At 55.3% G+C, this 11,909-nt stretch overlaps 2 protein-coding genes across 4 annotated transcripts; both read left to right on the top strand.

Annotated features, from left to right (window-relative positions):
• The first annotated feature begins 1,050 nt into the window (after positions 1-1,050).
• DUS3L (dihydrouridine synthase 3 like) lies at positions 1,051-8,862 on the top strand. Of its 2 annotated transcripts, none has more exons than XR_004162112.2 (13): positions 1,051-1,128; positions 2,288-2,621; positions 3,077-3,658; positions 4,275-4,316; positions 4,413-4,565; positions 4,661-4,777; positions 5,079-5,144; positions 5,232-5,342; positions 5,926-6,022; positions 6,512-6,587; positions 6,865-7,053; positions 7,130-7,277; positions 8,684-8,862. XR_004162112.2 is itself a non-coding variant. In XM_003213192.5 (13 exons), exons 1-13 carry the CDS (start codon positions 1,094-1,096, stop codon positions 8,754-8,756), a joined length of 2,004 nt encoding a protein of 667 aa, XP_003213240.2. In that variant the 5' UTR covers positions 1,051-1,093; the 3' UTR covers positions 8,757-8,862. The 2 variants fall into 2 exon arrangements, 1 of the variants encoding a protein (XP_003213240.2); XM_003213192.5 differs by having other exon boundaries at positions 7,149-7,277.
• Positions 8,863-9,002: 140 nt separating this feature from the next.
• On the top strand, positions 9,003-11,648 carry PRR22 (proline rich 22). Of its 2 annotated transcripts, XM_010724883.4 has the most exons (3): positions 9,003-10,457; positions 10,572-10,676; positions 10,757-11,647. In XM_010724883.4, the coding sequence occupies exons 1-3, from the start codon at positions 10,364-10,366 to the stop codon at positions 11,566-11,568; spliced, it is 1,011 nt and encodes a 336-aa protein (XP_010723185.2). In that variant the 5' UTR covers positions 9,003-10,363; the 3' UTR covers positions 11,569-11,647. The 2 variants fall into 2 exon arrangements, with proteins under 2 accessions (XP_010723185.2, XP_085067846.1); XM_085211720.1 differs by having other exon boundaries at positions 9,003-10,676; positions 10,757-11,648.
• Positions 11,649-11,909: the final 261 nt, after the last annotated feature.

The raw sequence follows: 11,909 nt of genomic DNA, 5'->3' as shown, positions 1-11,909 counted from the left end.
CAAGGTATTTCGTGTTTAAGTCTCACTATGTAATGCTTGTGGCACACAGACACACAGATCAGGAAGGAGACTGCAACAAGCACTGCAAACACATAGGAAATTCAGCAGCTATGTGGGATGGAAAGGTCACAGACATGCAGCCAAAGAACTCAATGCAGTCATTTATCTTGCAGCCCCAAATTCAACCTATAGACCAAACACAAGGCCTGGGTTGCACTCCGGGCAGCCTCAGAAGCACCAGCTGGGGCAGCCTCCTCAGCTCAATTGTGGGAACACGTGGCTCAGTGCCATGGTGGATAACCCCAGTGCCAAGGGCTGGTGGCCTTGTCACATTCCTCTGCCCACTGCGCAGAGCACGGGCTGATTCCCCCCCATCAGCACTGGGCTCATGAAATGTCTGTGTGTGACAGCTGGGTGGGAGCTGGGCAGTGCTGCAAGGAAACTGCCAGAGCAGCTACAGCACGCTGCTTACAGGATGGGCAGCACAGCACCAAGGCACAGCGACGGCTCTGTGCACCATGAGTTCTCATACCCTCTGTTTGGGCTGTCTCTGGAATATGAAGATAAAGCAACAAAAAACGCCCACAGCCACTCCATCCAAGCACCTCACAGCTCTGCAGAGCCTCAGCTGCTCTACCAACAAGCAGAACCCACGGCCAGGAGCTCCTCTCACAGCAGGGTCCCACAGGACGCGATGAGGCCACAGGAGCACCTCCAACCCCCACCACCTCCAGCCCGGCTGGCACGGGGCAGCTCTGCTGGCTCGGCCCGGGCCGCCATGGAGCCTGGGGGAAGGGCGAGGACCCAAAGGCTGCAGGCCGGGCTCCCTCATCCAGGGCTGGGGCGGCCCTTCTCCTTACAGAGGACGGAGCCGACAGGTCTCGCTGACTCTCGCAGCCCTCAGCATCGCAGCAACCCTCCACAGAATCTAACCGGGCTCCTCAATACGGCCATGCGTAAAACAGCCACCCACCACATCCCGCACCACCCGCCGCTCTGGCGCGACCCGCCTTCCTCCCGCCCTTTTATAGCCGCTCAGCACGCGCCTCCCGCCCCCGTCGCGTGAGTGACGTCATCGCCGCGTGCGGCAGCAATGGCGGCGGCGGGAGTGGCGCCGGTCCGGGAGCGGTGAGTGCCGGGTTCGAGGCCAAGCGTGAGCTCCTGTCCGCTCCGTGAGACATCGGCCATCGCGCGGAGCCCTCCCTGCGGCGGCTGAGGGGCCGGCCTGGGCCCGGGGTGCGGCTGGGGGAGCTGCTGATGTTCTGCGGCCTACAGGAGGGCATTGAGGATAACAGGGCCTCATCCTGGGGTACCGCGGGGTGGGAAGGGGATGGGGGTGAGGTTGGGGAAGGGGGTGGGAATGGGGATGGAGACGGAGTTTTGGGCCGGAGGAATCCCAGGTGTTTGTAGAGACTGGAAGGAGCGGTCCTGGAGAGCAGCCCTGCTGAGAAGGACCTGGGGGTCCTGGTGAAGAGCTGAACGTGAGCCAGCAGTGTGTGATTGCAGCTGAGAAAGCAAATGGGATCCTGGGCTCCAGCAGCAGAGGGACAGGGAGGTGATCGTCCCTCTCTGCTCTGCTTTGTGAGGCCCCATCTGCAGCACTGCGTCCAGGGCTGGAGCCCCAGTACAAGAAAGACAGGGAGCTGTTGGAGAGGGTCCAGAGGAGAGCCACAAAGATGAACAGGGGGCTGCAGCACCCCCCTCCAAAGACAGGCTGAGGGAGCTGGGCTTGTTCAGCCTGGAGAAAAGAAGGCTGCGAGGTGACCTCACTGCAGCCTTTCAGTACCTAAAGGGGGGAATCAATTCTTTGAAAGGGCAGGACAGCAACTCTTGAAACAGCAGGACAAGAGGAAATGGTTTGAAGTTGAGGGAGGTTTAGGTTGGATGTCAGGGGGAAATTCTTTCCGATGAGAGTGGTGAGGTGCTGGAACAGCTGCCCAGAGAGGCTGCGGATGCTCCGTCCATCCCTGGAGGTGTTCAAGGCCAGGTTGGATGGGGCCCTGGGCAGCCTGGGCTGGCATAGAATGTGGAGGTTGGTGGCCCTGCGTGTGGCAGGGGGTTGGAGATTCATCATCCTTGAGGTCCCTTCCAACCCTGGCCGTTTTGTCTGATACAGAGTTGGGGATGGGAATGGGACTGGGAGCGGGGATGAGGTAGAGGCCATCCTCATGGGGATAAGGTTGGTGGAGATGGAATTGGGGATGAGGATGAGGATGGAGGTGGGGGCACTTCACAGCCCTGTGGTGCTGGCAGTGCAGTTCTTCACAGCCTCACGGTTGTTCTGCAGGTTTGTTGCCTCCAAAGAGCAGTTCCATGCCTACCTGAGGGCCAATGGGGAGCTTGGTGGCCAAGGAGGTGACAAGGAGGAGGAGAAGGAGGCCAACAGTGAGCAGAGTGAGCCCCCTGCCAAGCGGGGGAGGTTGGACGTGCAGGGCCAGGATGGAGAAAGCCCAGGGGAGCCTGAGGACGGGGAGAAGGAGTCCAGGGATGGGGAGAAGGATCCTGAGGACGGAGAGAAGGAGCCTGTGGAACGCAAACGAGCCCGAGGACAGAACAAGAGCAGACCCTGCATGAAGCCTAACCACTATGAGAAGAGTCGGTTATGTCCATCAGTCACACAGGTGTGACATGGGGCGTGATGCCTTGCTTTGTTCTTGGTGGGTTTCTTTATTTTTTAGCTTAGGAAAGCACATCCCAGAGTGATTGAAGACAAAGATGCACCGGGCTGAACTATCAGAAGGAGGGAGCCGAGGGCCCAGGGAGGGCTGTGCTGGCAGAACTGCATCTGCTGGCTGCTTGGGGGGCGTGTAGTAGGGTGAGGCTGAACAAGGCAAGCAAAGCATCAGCTTTCCTGAGTCCACAGGGCTAAAATAGCCCCTCAGGTGTTCAGTGCCCACCAGCGTGTTCCAGCAGTTGGCTTCGTGATTCGTGGCATGGCCAACATCATTTAGGGAGTGATGGGTGCTGGGTGCTCGGTGTGGTTTTTTCCCCTCTTCAGGCTCACCTTGGTTGTACAGATATGCCCACAACTGGCAGCAGAGGGTAGAGGTTTTAATCTCTTCTTTCTCGTTTGAAGGGCTGTGCAGAGAAGTGCTACTTTGGCCCACGGTGCCGCTTCCTTCATGATGTCGGGGAGTACATGGCAGCAAAACCAGCCGACCTGGGGCGCAGCTGTGTGCTCTTTGAAACCTTTGGCAGGTGTCCTTATGGCATCACTTGTCGCTTTGCCAAGGCCCACCTCGGGGATGGCTACCAGAATGTGGTCAACGCAGAGCTGGCCAAGCAGTGGGAGGGGAAATCGCTGGTGAGGAACAACCTCTCCAAGGACCTCCAGCACCAGCTGCGCAAGAAGAAATTTACCTTTAAGAAAGCTGATGAGTATCTCTGCAGCCTGGCCAAGCCCCACCACAATGATAGGAAGGGAGGCAAAGCCCCGGGGCACTCTGCAGAGGGTGAGGAGGTGTCCGACTGCACAATGCCTGAGGATGGCCTGGGAGACACCTCGCAATGTCCTGTGCTACCAGAGGGAGGAGATTCCAAACCAGCTCCTGTGCAGAGTCCTCACCCCACAGAAAGCAAGGGGGGGTGCCCCACCAAAACAGCAGGTCCAGTGACAGATGAAGACATTGTAAAGCTGAGGTCATGTGAGAAGAAGAAGGTGAGCAGTGAGAGTTTGGTCAAGGGCTGCTGTCTCTGTCTCCGGGGAAGACAGAAGAGACCACTTAGCTGGGTGAGGGGAGGGGGCTGAGCTGCATGGGGACCACGTTACTGTCATGAGAGGGGAAGGATGCAGGCAGGTGGGCTGTTGGAACCCAGTGGTGTTACTGAAGGGGTGAGAGCTAAGAGAAGCTTCAGGTTTTTGCACATAAGGGAAATTAGGAGCTGAGCTGTCAGTGCGGGTAGAAATGATCTGCAAGGAGAAACGAGGCTGGGGCTGGTTGATATGGCTGTACTGTGCAGTGCTCTCCCGAGGGGAGGCTGAGCATTGCCTCCTCCTGACCTCTTGTCCTTTAGCCAGTCTTACATCCTGCTACATCTTTAACTGTTTGAGTTTTCTCCAAGCGGAGCAATTGGAGCAATTAAAGTTTCTCTTACTCAAATGATACAGTGTCAGGGAGCTGTTGAGGTTTTTAAACAAAAAACAGTGATTTCCTGGGTTTCCCACTGAGTTTTCTCAAGACAGGTGATAAAGTGGCTATCTGGAATCTCCTCGTGTTTTACCACTGCCGGTTCAGCTCTGCTAACATGCTCCTCCATCCCTGGTTGTTTTCCAGTTGGAAATCCAAGGCAAGCTCTACTTGGCCCCACTGACCACGGTAAGTTGATAATTCTGTCCTTTGGTCAAAATTTGCCATTATCACGTTTGGAACAGAGCTCATCTCCCCACAAACGATCTCTCTGCTGTCTTTCAGTGTGGTAACCTCCCTTTCAGAAGGATATGCAAACGCTTTGGGGCAGATGTCACCTGTGGAGAGATGGCTGTGTGCACAAACCTGCTTCAGGGCCAGTCGTCTGAGTGGGCTCTCCTCAAACGACACCACACCGAGGATGTTTTTGGGGTGCAGGTGAGTGCCTCACCTTGACAGGCAGGCAAATTATAACTCACTTCTGAGGCAAAAAGCTGCTTCTTGAGCTCATGCAAACTGTCGCCCTTTGGTAGCTGGAGGGAGCATTTCCAGACACAATGACCAAATGTGCAGAGCTCCTGAACCAAACGATTGATGTGGACTTTGTAGACATCAATGTTGGCTGTCCTATCGACCTGGTCTACAAGAAGGTAAGAAGATGTTCTGCAGCATGCCTTGTTTCTGTCCATAGATGTTTGTCATTTGCATCATTTCCTGCTACCTGATCTGCTCCTGTCAGTTTGACCCAGAGTTACCAGGTCATTTATGGACACCGGACTTCAGCAGCAGGCGGAAGCGGGGAGGGAAAAAGAAAGGGAATGTTTCAACAAAAAAAAAACACACCAAGTCTGGGAAGTCGTTGAGTTTTAGCTGTGTTCCTTTGAAAAGAGGGCTGCTCTTTTCCATGCAAGGAAGCAGAAAGTCTTGATTGTGCCACCTTTCTTTCCCCAGGGTGGAGGCTGTGCTCTGATGACTCGATCCAACAAATTTGAACAGATTGTCCGAGGGATGAACTCGGTGAGTCCAATCACGGGCTGGCAGCAGGAGAGGAGCAGGTGGAGCTGACTGCTTCTCCAGCCCGGCCTCACTCTGCCCTCTCTGCAGGTGCTGGACGTCCCACTGACTGTGAAGATACGGACAGGGGTGCAAGAAAAGATGAACGTGGCCCATAAAATAATCCCCAAGATCCGGGAGTGGGGAGCATCCATGGTCACGGTACCAAGATACTTTCTGAGGCTTGAAATTGTTGGCTGCTGCCTAAGGAGCTCTGCTTGCATGTCGGCCCAGTGTGACCTCACCCCCTGCCCAGAGCTGAGTAGCTCTTTCAAACACCTTTGGCTCTCTGTGTACTATTTTCTAGTGCTTTCTCCTAAAAAGAGAGACAAATTGTGATGCTTTTATATTTAGAACATTGTCCTCACTGCTCCTGAAGCTCCATTACAAAAGGAGGCGGCTTTGAAACAGAGGCTTCATTCAGATTCATTATATCAGGGCTGGCTAATCATTTGCATGGGGATGAGTAGTTCCTGCCCACAGTGAATATTCCCTTTCACTGCCTACAGTCACTTCCTGCTCTGCCTTGCAAATAGCCCGAACATTACTTGGAAAAGCATCCAGCCCTTTCTCAGCATCGCAAACCACCTCTGCAGCCTGCTTTGTTTGCAGCTGGTCACCCATTAGGATCCTTTACCCCAGCCTGGTGACATTGCCTTGTCAAAGCACACTCCTGCAGTGCTCCTGTGCTGTTCTGCCTCCTTTCTGGTGCTCGGTGAGGTCTCACTGTGACTTCTTTCTGCAGCTGCACGGCCGGTCCAGGGAGCAGAGGTACACAAGAGTTGCTGACTGGGACTACATAGCAGAATGTGCTAAAATAGCAAGCCCCATGCCTCTTTTTGGTAGGTGTTTTGGGATGTGGGGCGCCCTTCTGATTTGAAAAATGTTAAATGCAAAAAGAGTAGGAGAAAATACAGCTCCCAAATACATTCAGTCTGGGAGAAAGGTTGGATTATCCCTGGCACTTCTCCACAAAGTCTTGTGCAGCTCAGTTCTGCCTGCTTGCTTGAGGCCTGGCTTGGTGAGCATGGAGCAGAGCAGGATGGAGGGCACACAGGCAGCACACGCAGCACCGTGGTTTCAGCAGGTGCCTTCTCTCGTAGGCAGCCTGGCACAGAGAATCCCAGCTAAACCCTCAGGGTAGGAGTTGAGAGGAGAGAGAGGAGAAGGCTCTCCTCCTCGTGATGGGAACGTTAATCAGAAACATTCCTGAGGATCTCTAAATATGACCCTGTGTCCTTTTTGAATTTTATCCCATGCCTGGATTAGCTCATTTTGACTTGCCCTGCTGCATCACTTTGACCTCTGGCTTCTCCCTCCCTTCTGCACAGGAAACGGTGATATTTTGTCTTATGAAGATGCTAATCAAGCCATGCAGACCGGCGTTTCAGGAATTATGATTGCAAGGCAAGTGGCTGCATTTCCCCTTTGCTTCTGATCCTATTGGTGCAGGGGTAAAGGGAAAAAAATAACAAAAATACCTGAAATAATTCTGACTATGAGAAGAGCTTCCTCTTAGTGAAATTACTCTTTGAAACTTGGGACAGCGTGTATCTGTGAGAGCTTACAGAGGCTGAAAGCTTTTCAAGTAGCACTGGGCTGGCAGATGAGAGCTGGATACCATTTTAGTCCTCTCTAAAGCATCAGTCACAGGAGTAATCATGCATGTTTTATTTGGCTGCAGGGGAGCACTCATCAAACCGTGGCTTTTCACTGAAATCAAGGAGCAGAGACACTGGGATATCTCCTCCAGTGAGAGATTTGATATCCTCAAAGACTTCACCAACTACGGCCTGGAGCACTGGGGGTCAGATACTCAGGGTGTGGAGAAGACCAGGAAGTTTCTGCTGGAATGGCTCTCATTCCTGTGCAGGTAATTGTGCCCGGTTTGGAGGACTGTTTTCATAACAGGCCCACCTCGTTTGAACAGCAGCACACAGTGCCCATAGTGTTTGTGTTTTGCTGCAGGTATATTCCAGTCGGGTTATTGGAGCACCTACCTCAGAAGATCAATGAGCGGCCACCTTACTACATAGGGAGAGACTATCTGGAGACACTGATGGCGAGCCAAAACGTGGATGATTGGATTAAAATCAGGTAACAAAGCACGGGGTCAAGCAGTGTTTCACTGGGAGGCTTTAACTGAGCTCGGAGTCGCCATAGAAGGGCTCTCATTCCCTCCCTCTGCCTCAGGAGGTCATGCATGGCCCACTGCAGACCTCGGGTAGCTGACCTCTCTCATGACACACTGTTCATCCTGGGACAGTCAGGGTCTGAGAGGAGAGAGCACAGCGGTGGGACGGCTCGGGCTGTCAGCACTTTGCACACAGCTCTGCTCAGCCAAGCAACAGGGCAGCTTCCCCAGCTGGAGAGAACCGAGCGTGACCCCCCCATTCCTCAGCATCTGATGCTGAGTTTGTGCAACAAAACGCAGACAACTGCTTCTCCCACTTCTACAAGCCTACAGGCAATGGCTGGGAAGCAGCTTCAGTTCCAAGCCAGCTAAAATGAGAACTCATGCAGCACAGCCAGCTGCTGTTCCTTGTGTCATGGAAACGGAGATTAACAAAAATAGAGCACAGCCACGAGTTTCTCTGGTTTTTGCTAATCCTCATCCATTTTGGTAGTGCTGGGAACAGCTGCCTAAAAGCAAGTTATGAGTACGTCAAGTTTTAATCGGGATTTTTAATTGCTGGTTTTTCAAGCAGAACCTGCCCACGTGAGGCTGTGCAAAGCTCTGTAACCACTGCTCTTTGTAGCACCTTCTAAGAGATTCGTAGCCATAAAAATTCAATTTCCAGTCCGATTAGGTTTATTCATTAAAGCTTATTGTAAGGAGATGTGAACCCAGGCATGCTCTGCTCTGCTCTCACCATCACAGCTTCTCATTACACAGCAATGTGCCCTGCTGGGATACTCTGCTGACATGTCTTATGGAAAGTTTTAGTGATGCTATATTGAACCAGCATCCAGGAAATACATTAAGCCTCCTTGACTGTAAAGAAAATTACTCCGCGCTGAAAATACAGCGTGGGTTCCCAAGTGTGAAATAGTTGAAGTCTTAAGCGAGGATAAGTCGCAATAGCACTGGCTTACATCATTTTAGGATCCAACCTTAATACTCTTTGGCACTAACGGGGTTTTGGCTCTGCACAAGCACAGCAAGAGGTTGGGAGGAGCTCTCAGAGGCTTGTGCTGATTTTAGGCGTGCGGGTGCCAGCAGTGAAGCTGGTATTCAGGTCACCAAACTTAGAATCCCATTTTGGCATTGGCCCTCAGTGACTCCCCAGCAGTGAGGGCTGTGCCAAGACCCAGAGTCTGTGCTCCCACTGCTGTGGTTCAGGGTTCAAGCTCAGCACTAGAGCCAGTTGGGTGCAGCAACACTTCTGAATTTTTGGGAGGGTGAAAGTTTTGGGTACATCTGAGTAGAGCCCCATTGCTGTGCAGCTGGCAGGGTGGCAGCGGTTCTGTACTGAACACAAACCTCTTCTGTTTCCCTTCAGTGAGCTGCTCCTGGGACCTGTACCCACCAACTTCACCTTCCTGCCTAAGCACAAGGCAAATTCCTACAGATAGGAGCAGTGCAGCCCTTTCCTGCAGCATTGAGTGCAGGGGAGGCAGCAGGATGGTGTGAGTTGCTCAGCTGCACGCAGAAATGAAATAAACTTTTATGTTTTTAGAAGCGTGGTTGCTTTCTTACCTTGAGCATCATTACCTGCCACAACCACCACCACTCAACCCTGCTGTTCACATTGTGGCCCTCTGTTCCTATGGGGATATCCTGGGCTAGGGGCAAATCCTGCCTGTGGGAGGGTGAGGTGTACAGCCCCAATCTCTGGGGGTCCTGGAGAGCACAGCCACCCTCACCCTCCCAGCATCTGATGTTGTACAGAATCCTGTCCCTTTTGGGAGCTCACGCAGGCTGTGGTCATCTGCTGGATGTCACATGGCCCCTTCAAGGGCTGTGCTGGAAGGGGGGGGTGCAAAGCAGCTGCTTTTCCATCATGAGCTTAAAGCGAAGGGTGAATGAAAGCAGGCCTGGTGACAGCACGTAGTGACCTTCCCTTGGCTGCCTCCAGGGCTTTTTCTGTGCTCGTGTCACTTGAGCACAGCAGTGAAGGCACAGGAGCAGTCACAGATGCAGCTGCTCTGTATCTCAAAGACTCCACGGGTGCAGCCACGGGGCAGACAGCTCACATCCCTGACTCAGCTCGGCTAAATCAGCTTCGTCCCCTCCAAAATAGTCCATTGGGCACAAAAGGGGTTTGCAACCACAGCAGCTGAGGTTGGGTAGAGCCCTTCCCTGCTCAAAGAGAAGCTACTGTCTGAATGAGCTCCAGCAGCAGAGGGGCTTTTGGTGCAGCTGAGCAACGCTCACATGTTCGCATGCTGCCTGCCATCGTTCCACCACCAAGGAGTCCTGGCAGGGCCGAGCTGCGTGGTTTGCAGCAGCACGTGTCCAGCCTCGCTGCAGAGCAGGGTGCAGAAGGCGATCTCCAAAAATTGCTGTTCAAAGCCACAGCTGTGCAAGTTTCAGCCTAGGCTTGCTTGTGAGGTGCCTTGATCCGGGAGCACGTGGGGAGCAGATGCGCTTTGGGGCAGTGGGTTCAAGGGCAGGGAGAAAGGGAGAGGACGGATGGCTCGCAGTGCAGCACCCCAGGCAGTTTGCCAAGGCAGAACGATGCTGAGGGTTGCATCAAAAGTCACTGCAGTAAATCATGAAAGTCAGTCATGGCAGTCAGGCATCCAGAGCCAGAGCCTCGTTGTGCCGGGCAGAGAGCATCCCCAAACACAACAGGAACCCCAAACGGGGCTGCACGTCCACCCCCAAGCACACACATCCCTACGGGGTTCCACTTTCATCCTTATGGGGCTCCACATCCAGCCCTGAGCACCCACATCCCTGTGGTGGCCGCACGGGATGCCCCGGCGCCGACAGCCCTCAGCCACAAAACGGCCCCTGGGCTGCAATGGGGCCAACGAGCCCTGCCCCATCACCACCTCATAAAGAGCCACGGCTGTGGGGTCACAGCAGCCCCCGTTAACCCTTCCTCTCCCTTTAAGCCCAGAGGGGGTGAGGAGGGGGCGGTGGGCGGGGATAGAACGCTGGGACCCCTGGCAACCCCCGGTGGGAGACCGCAAACACAGCAGAGTCGGTTGGACCCGCTGTCGGACAGCAGCGCATGGAGTTGGCTGCCGCCTGGCGCTCCTCTCGTGGCCCCCAGGGCCCCCCGGCTCCTCCGCCGCTCATCCCTCCTGAGCTCTTCAGCCTCGCAGGTGAGGACCAACCCCGGGCTCTCCACGCGGACCCGCTCCCTTCCCGGCCCGCCCACCCCGGGCTCCTCCTGTCGCTTTGGGAGGGGACTGATGGCGTTTTCTCACCTCTTCCAGGCTCAGCCAAACCCTGCCAGCCTCCTGCCATGGAGCAGCCTCTCCTCGCACCGCCGGCTATGGGGACGCTGATGGCACCCGGCGCACCCCGGGGTCCCCCGCCAGGTCAGACATCCCCCATCCGCAGCGTGAGCTCTCGGGAGGTCCCGAGGAGCCCCGTCCCCAACTCCCCTTCGCCCCTGCAGGGCTGTGGATGGCTCCGTGCGGCTGCTTCTTCGACCCCCGTGTCTTTCACTTCGAGTGGGCAACCACCACCGTGCCCCCACCGGCCAACCCCATGGGCTCCGCTTCGCTGCCCAACGCTGCCCCCGGGGCTCCGCAGAGCTGGGTGACCCCCCCGGCCCCACCGCAGCCGTTTGTGCCCTACAAACAGCAGGGCACCGCCGCGACCCCGCTGCTGCCGTCGGTCCCCAGCTTCCAGCAGCTGGAGGGGCAGATCCAGCAGATGAGGATCTCAGAGGCACCTCCCAGTGGCAGCCCCGGTGTGCCCTCCGATGGCATCGTCCCGCTCGATAGCGACGCCCCAATGGGCACCTCTGCCATCCCCGACCCCCAAGAGATGGGGGCCAACCTGGAGAGCCTAGATATAGAGCTGCCCGACGAGGTGCTGCTGGAGGAGGCCGTGAGGCTCTTCAACTGCTCCCCTGAGACGGAGGGGGGCAACCAAGACACCCCCAGCAGCGTCCCCGTGCTCGAAGACCTCGGGGATCTCGCTGACCTCGACGATATCATCTCCAGTCACGACATGAGCTCGCTCTCGCTGCCCGAAGAGATGCTCTCCTCTGACTACAGCATCCCCGAAGCCTCCAGCATGATGCTGAGCGTGGAGCAGCTCGACAGCGTCCAGATGAACACCCAGGAGATGCACCAGGATCTGACACCGCCTGCTCTGCTGCTGTCACCACCGCGGGGCAATGCGTTGCAGCCCAAAGCCAAGCTGGAAAAGAGGGGGAAAAAGCGACGAAACAGCTTCTTGCTGAGAAAGGGCTGCAAATAGAAGGCCTCCACCTGCAGCAGTGGGGTGGGAGAGCAGGGTTAGAGGCCTTGTAATGGGATTGGGAGGAGGGGAGGGAGAAGGGTGGTGTTGTACAACTTTTTTTCTTGTTATCTATTAAATGTTGTTTGTTCAGAACATCTCCATGTCTTGGTGGGGGTTGGAACAGCCCTTGGATGGTGGGGGGGGGGGGTGCTGGGACAGACACAGCCCTACCTACAGATAGTGGCGTCCCCAGCCTGCGGTGAAACCCAGGTCAAGGGCAGAGGGAGTCTGCAGTTCCTTCCTCCCAAAGGTGGATGGGGTCACTTGCAAGGGGTGGACAGGGTCCTCCAAGGGGGCGG

This window comes from Meleagris gallopavo, chromosome 30 (genome assembly GCF_905368555.1).
Source record: "Meleagris gallopavo chromosome 30, MGAL_WU_HG_1.1, whole genome shotgun sequence".
NCBI lineage: Eukaryota > Metazoa > Chordata > Aves > Galliformes > Phasianidae > Meleagris > Meleagris gallopavo.
The sequence above is the reverse complement of the archived record's forward strand: the minus strand, read 5'-3'. Positions and strand labels throughout refer to the sequence as shown.

What these genes read in the sequence shown, in the direction of transcription:
- DUS3L (XM_003213192.5), top strand. Translation starts at nt 1,094, where the DNA reads ATGGCGGCGGCGGGAGTGGCGCCGGTCCGGGAGCG. An exon ending in GGGGAGCATCCATGGTCACG is followed by an intron (nt 5,343 to 5,925) that starts GTACCAAGATAC and finishes TTCTTTCTGCAG; the next exon opens with CTGCACGGCCGGTCCAGGGA. An exon ending in GATGATTGGATTAAAATCAG is followed by an intron (nt 7,278 to 8,683) that starts GTAACAAAGCAC and finishes GTTTCCCTTCAG; the next exon opens with TGAGCTGCTCCTGGGACCTG.
- PRR22 (XM_085211720.1), top strand. Translation starts at nt 10,364, where the DNA reads ATGGAGTTGGCTGCCGCCTGGCGCTCCTCTCGTGGCCCCCAGGGCCCC. An exon ending in ACCCCGGGGTCCCCCGCCAG is followed by an intron (nt 10,677 to 10,756) that starts GTCAGACATCCC and finishes TCGCCCCTGCAG; the next exon opens with GGCTGTGGATGGCTCCGTGC.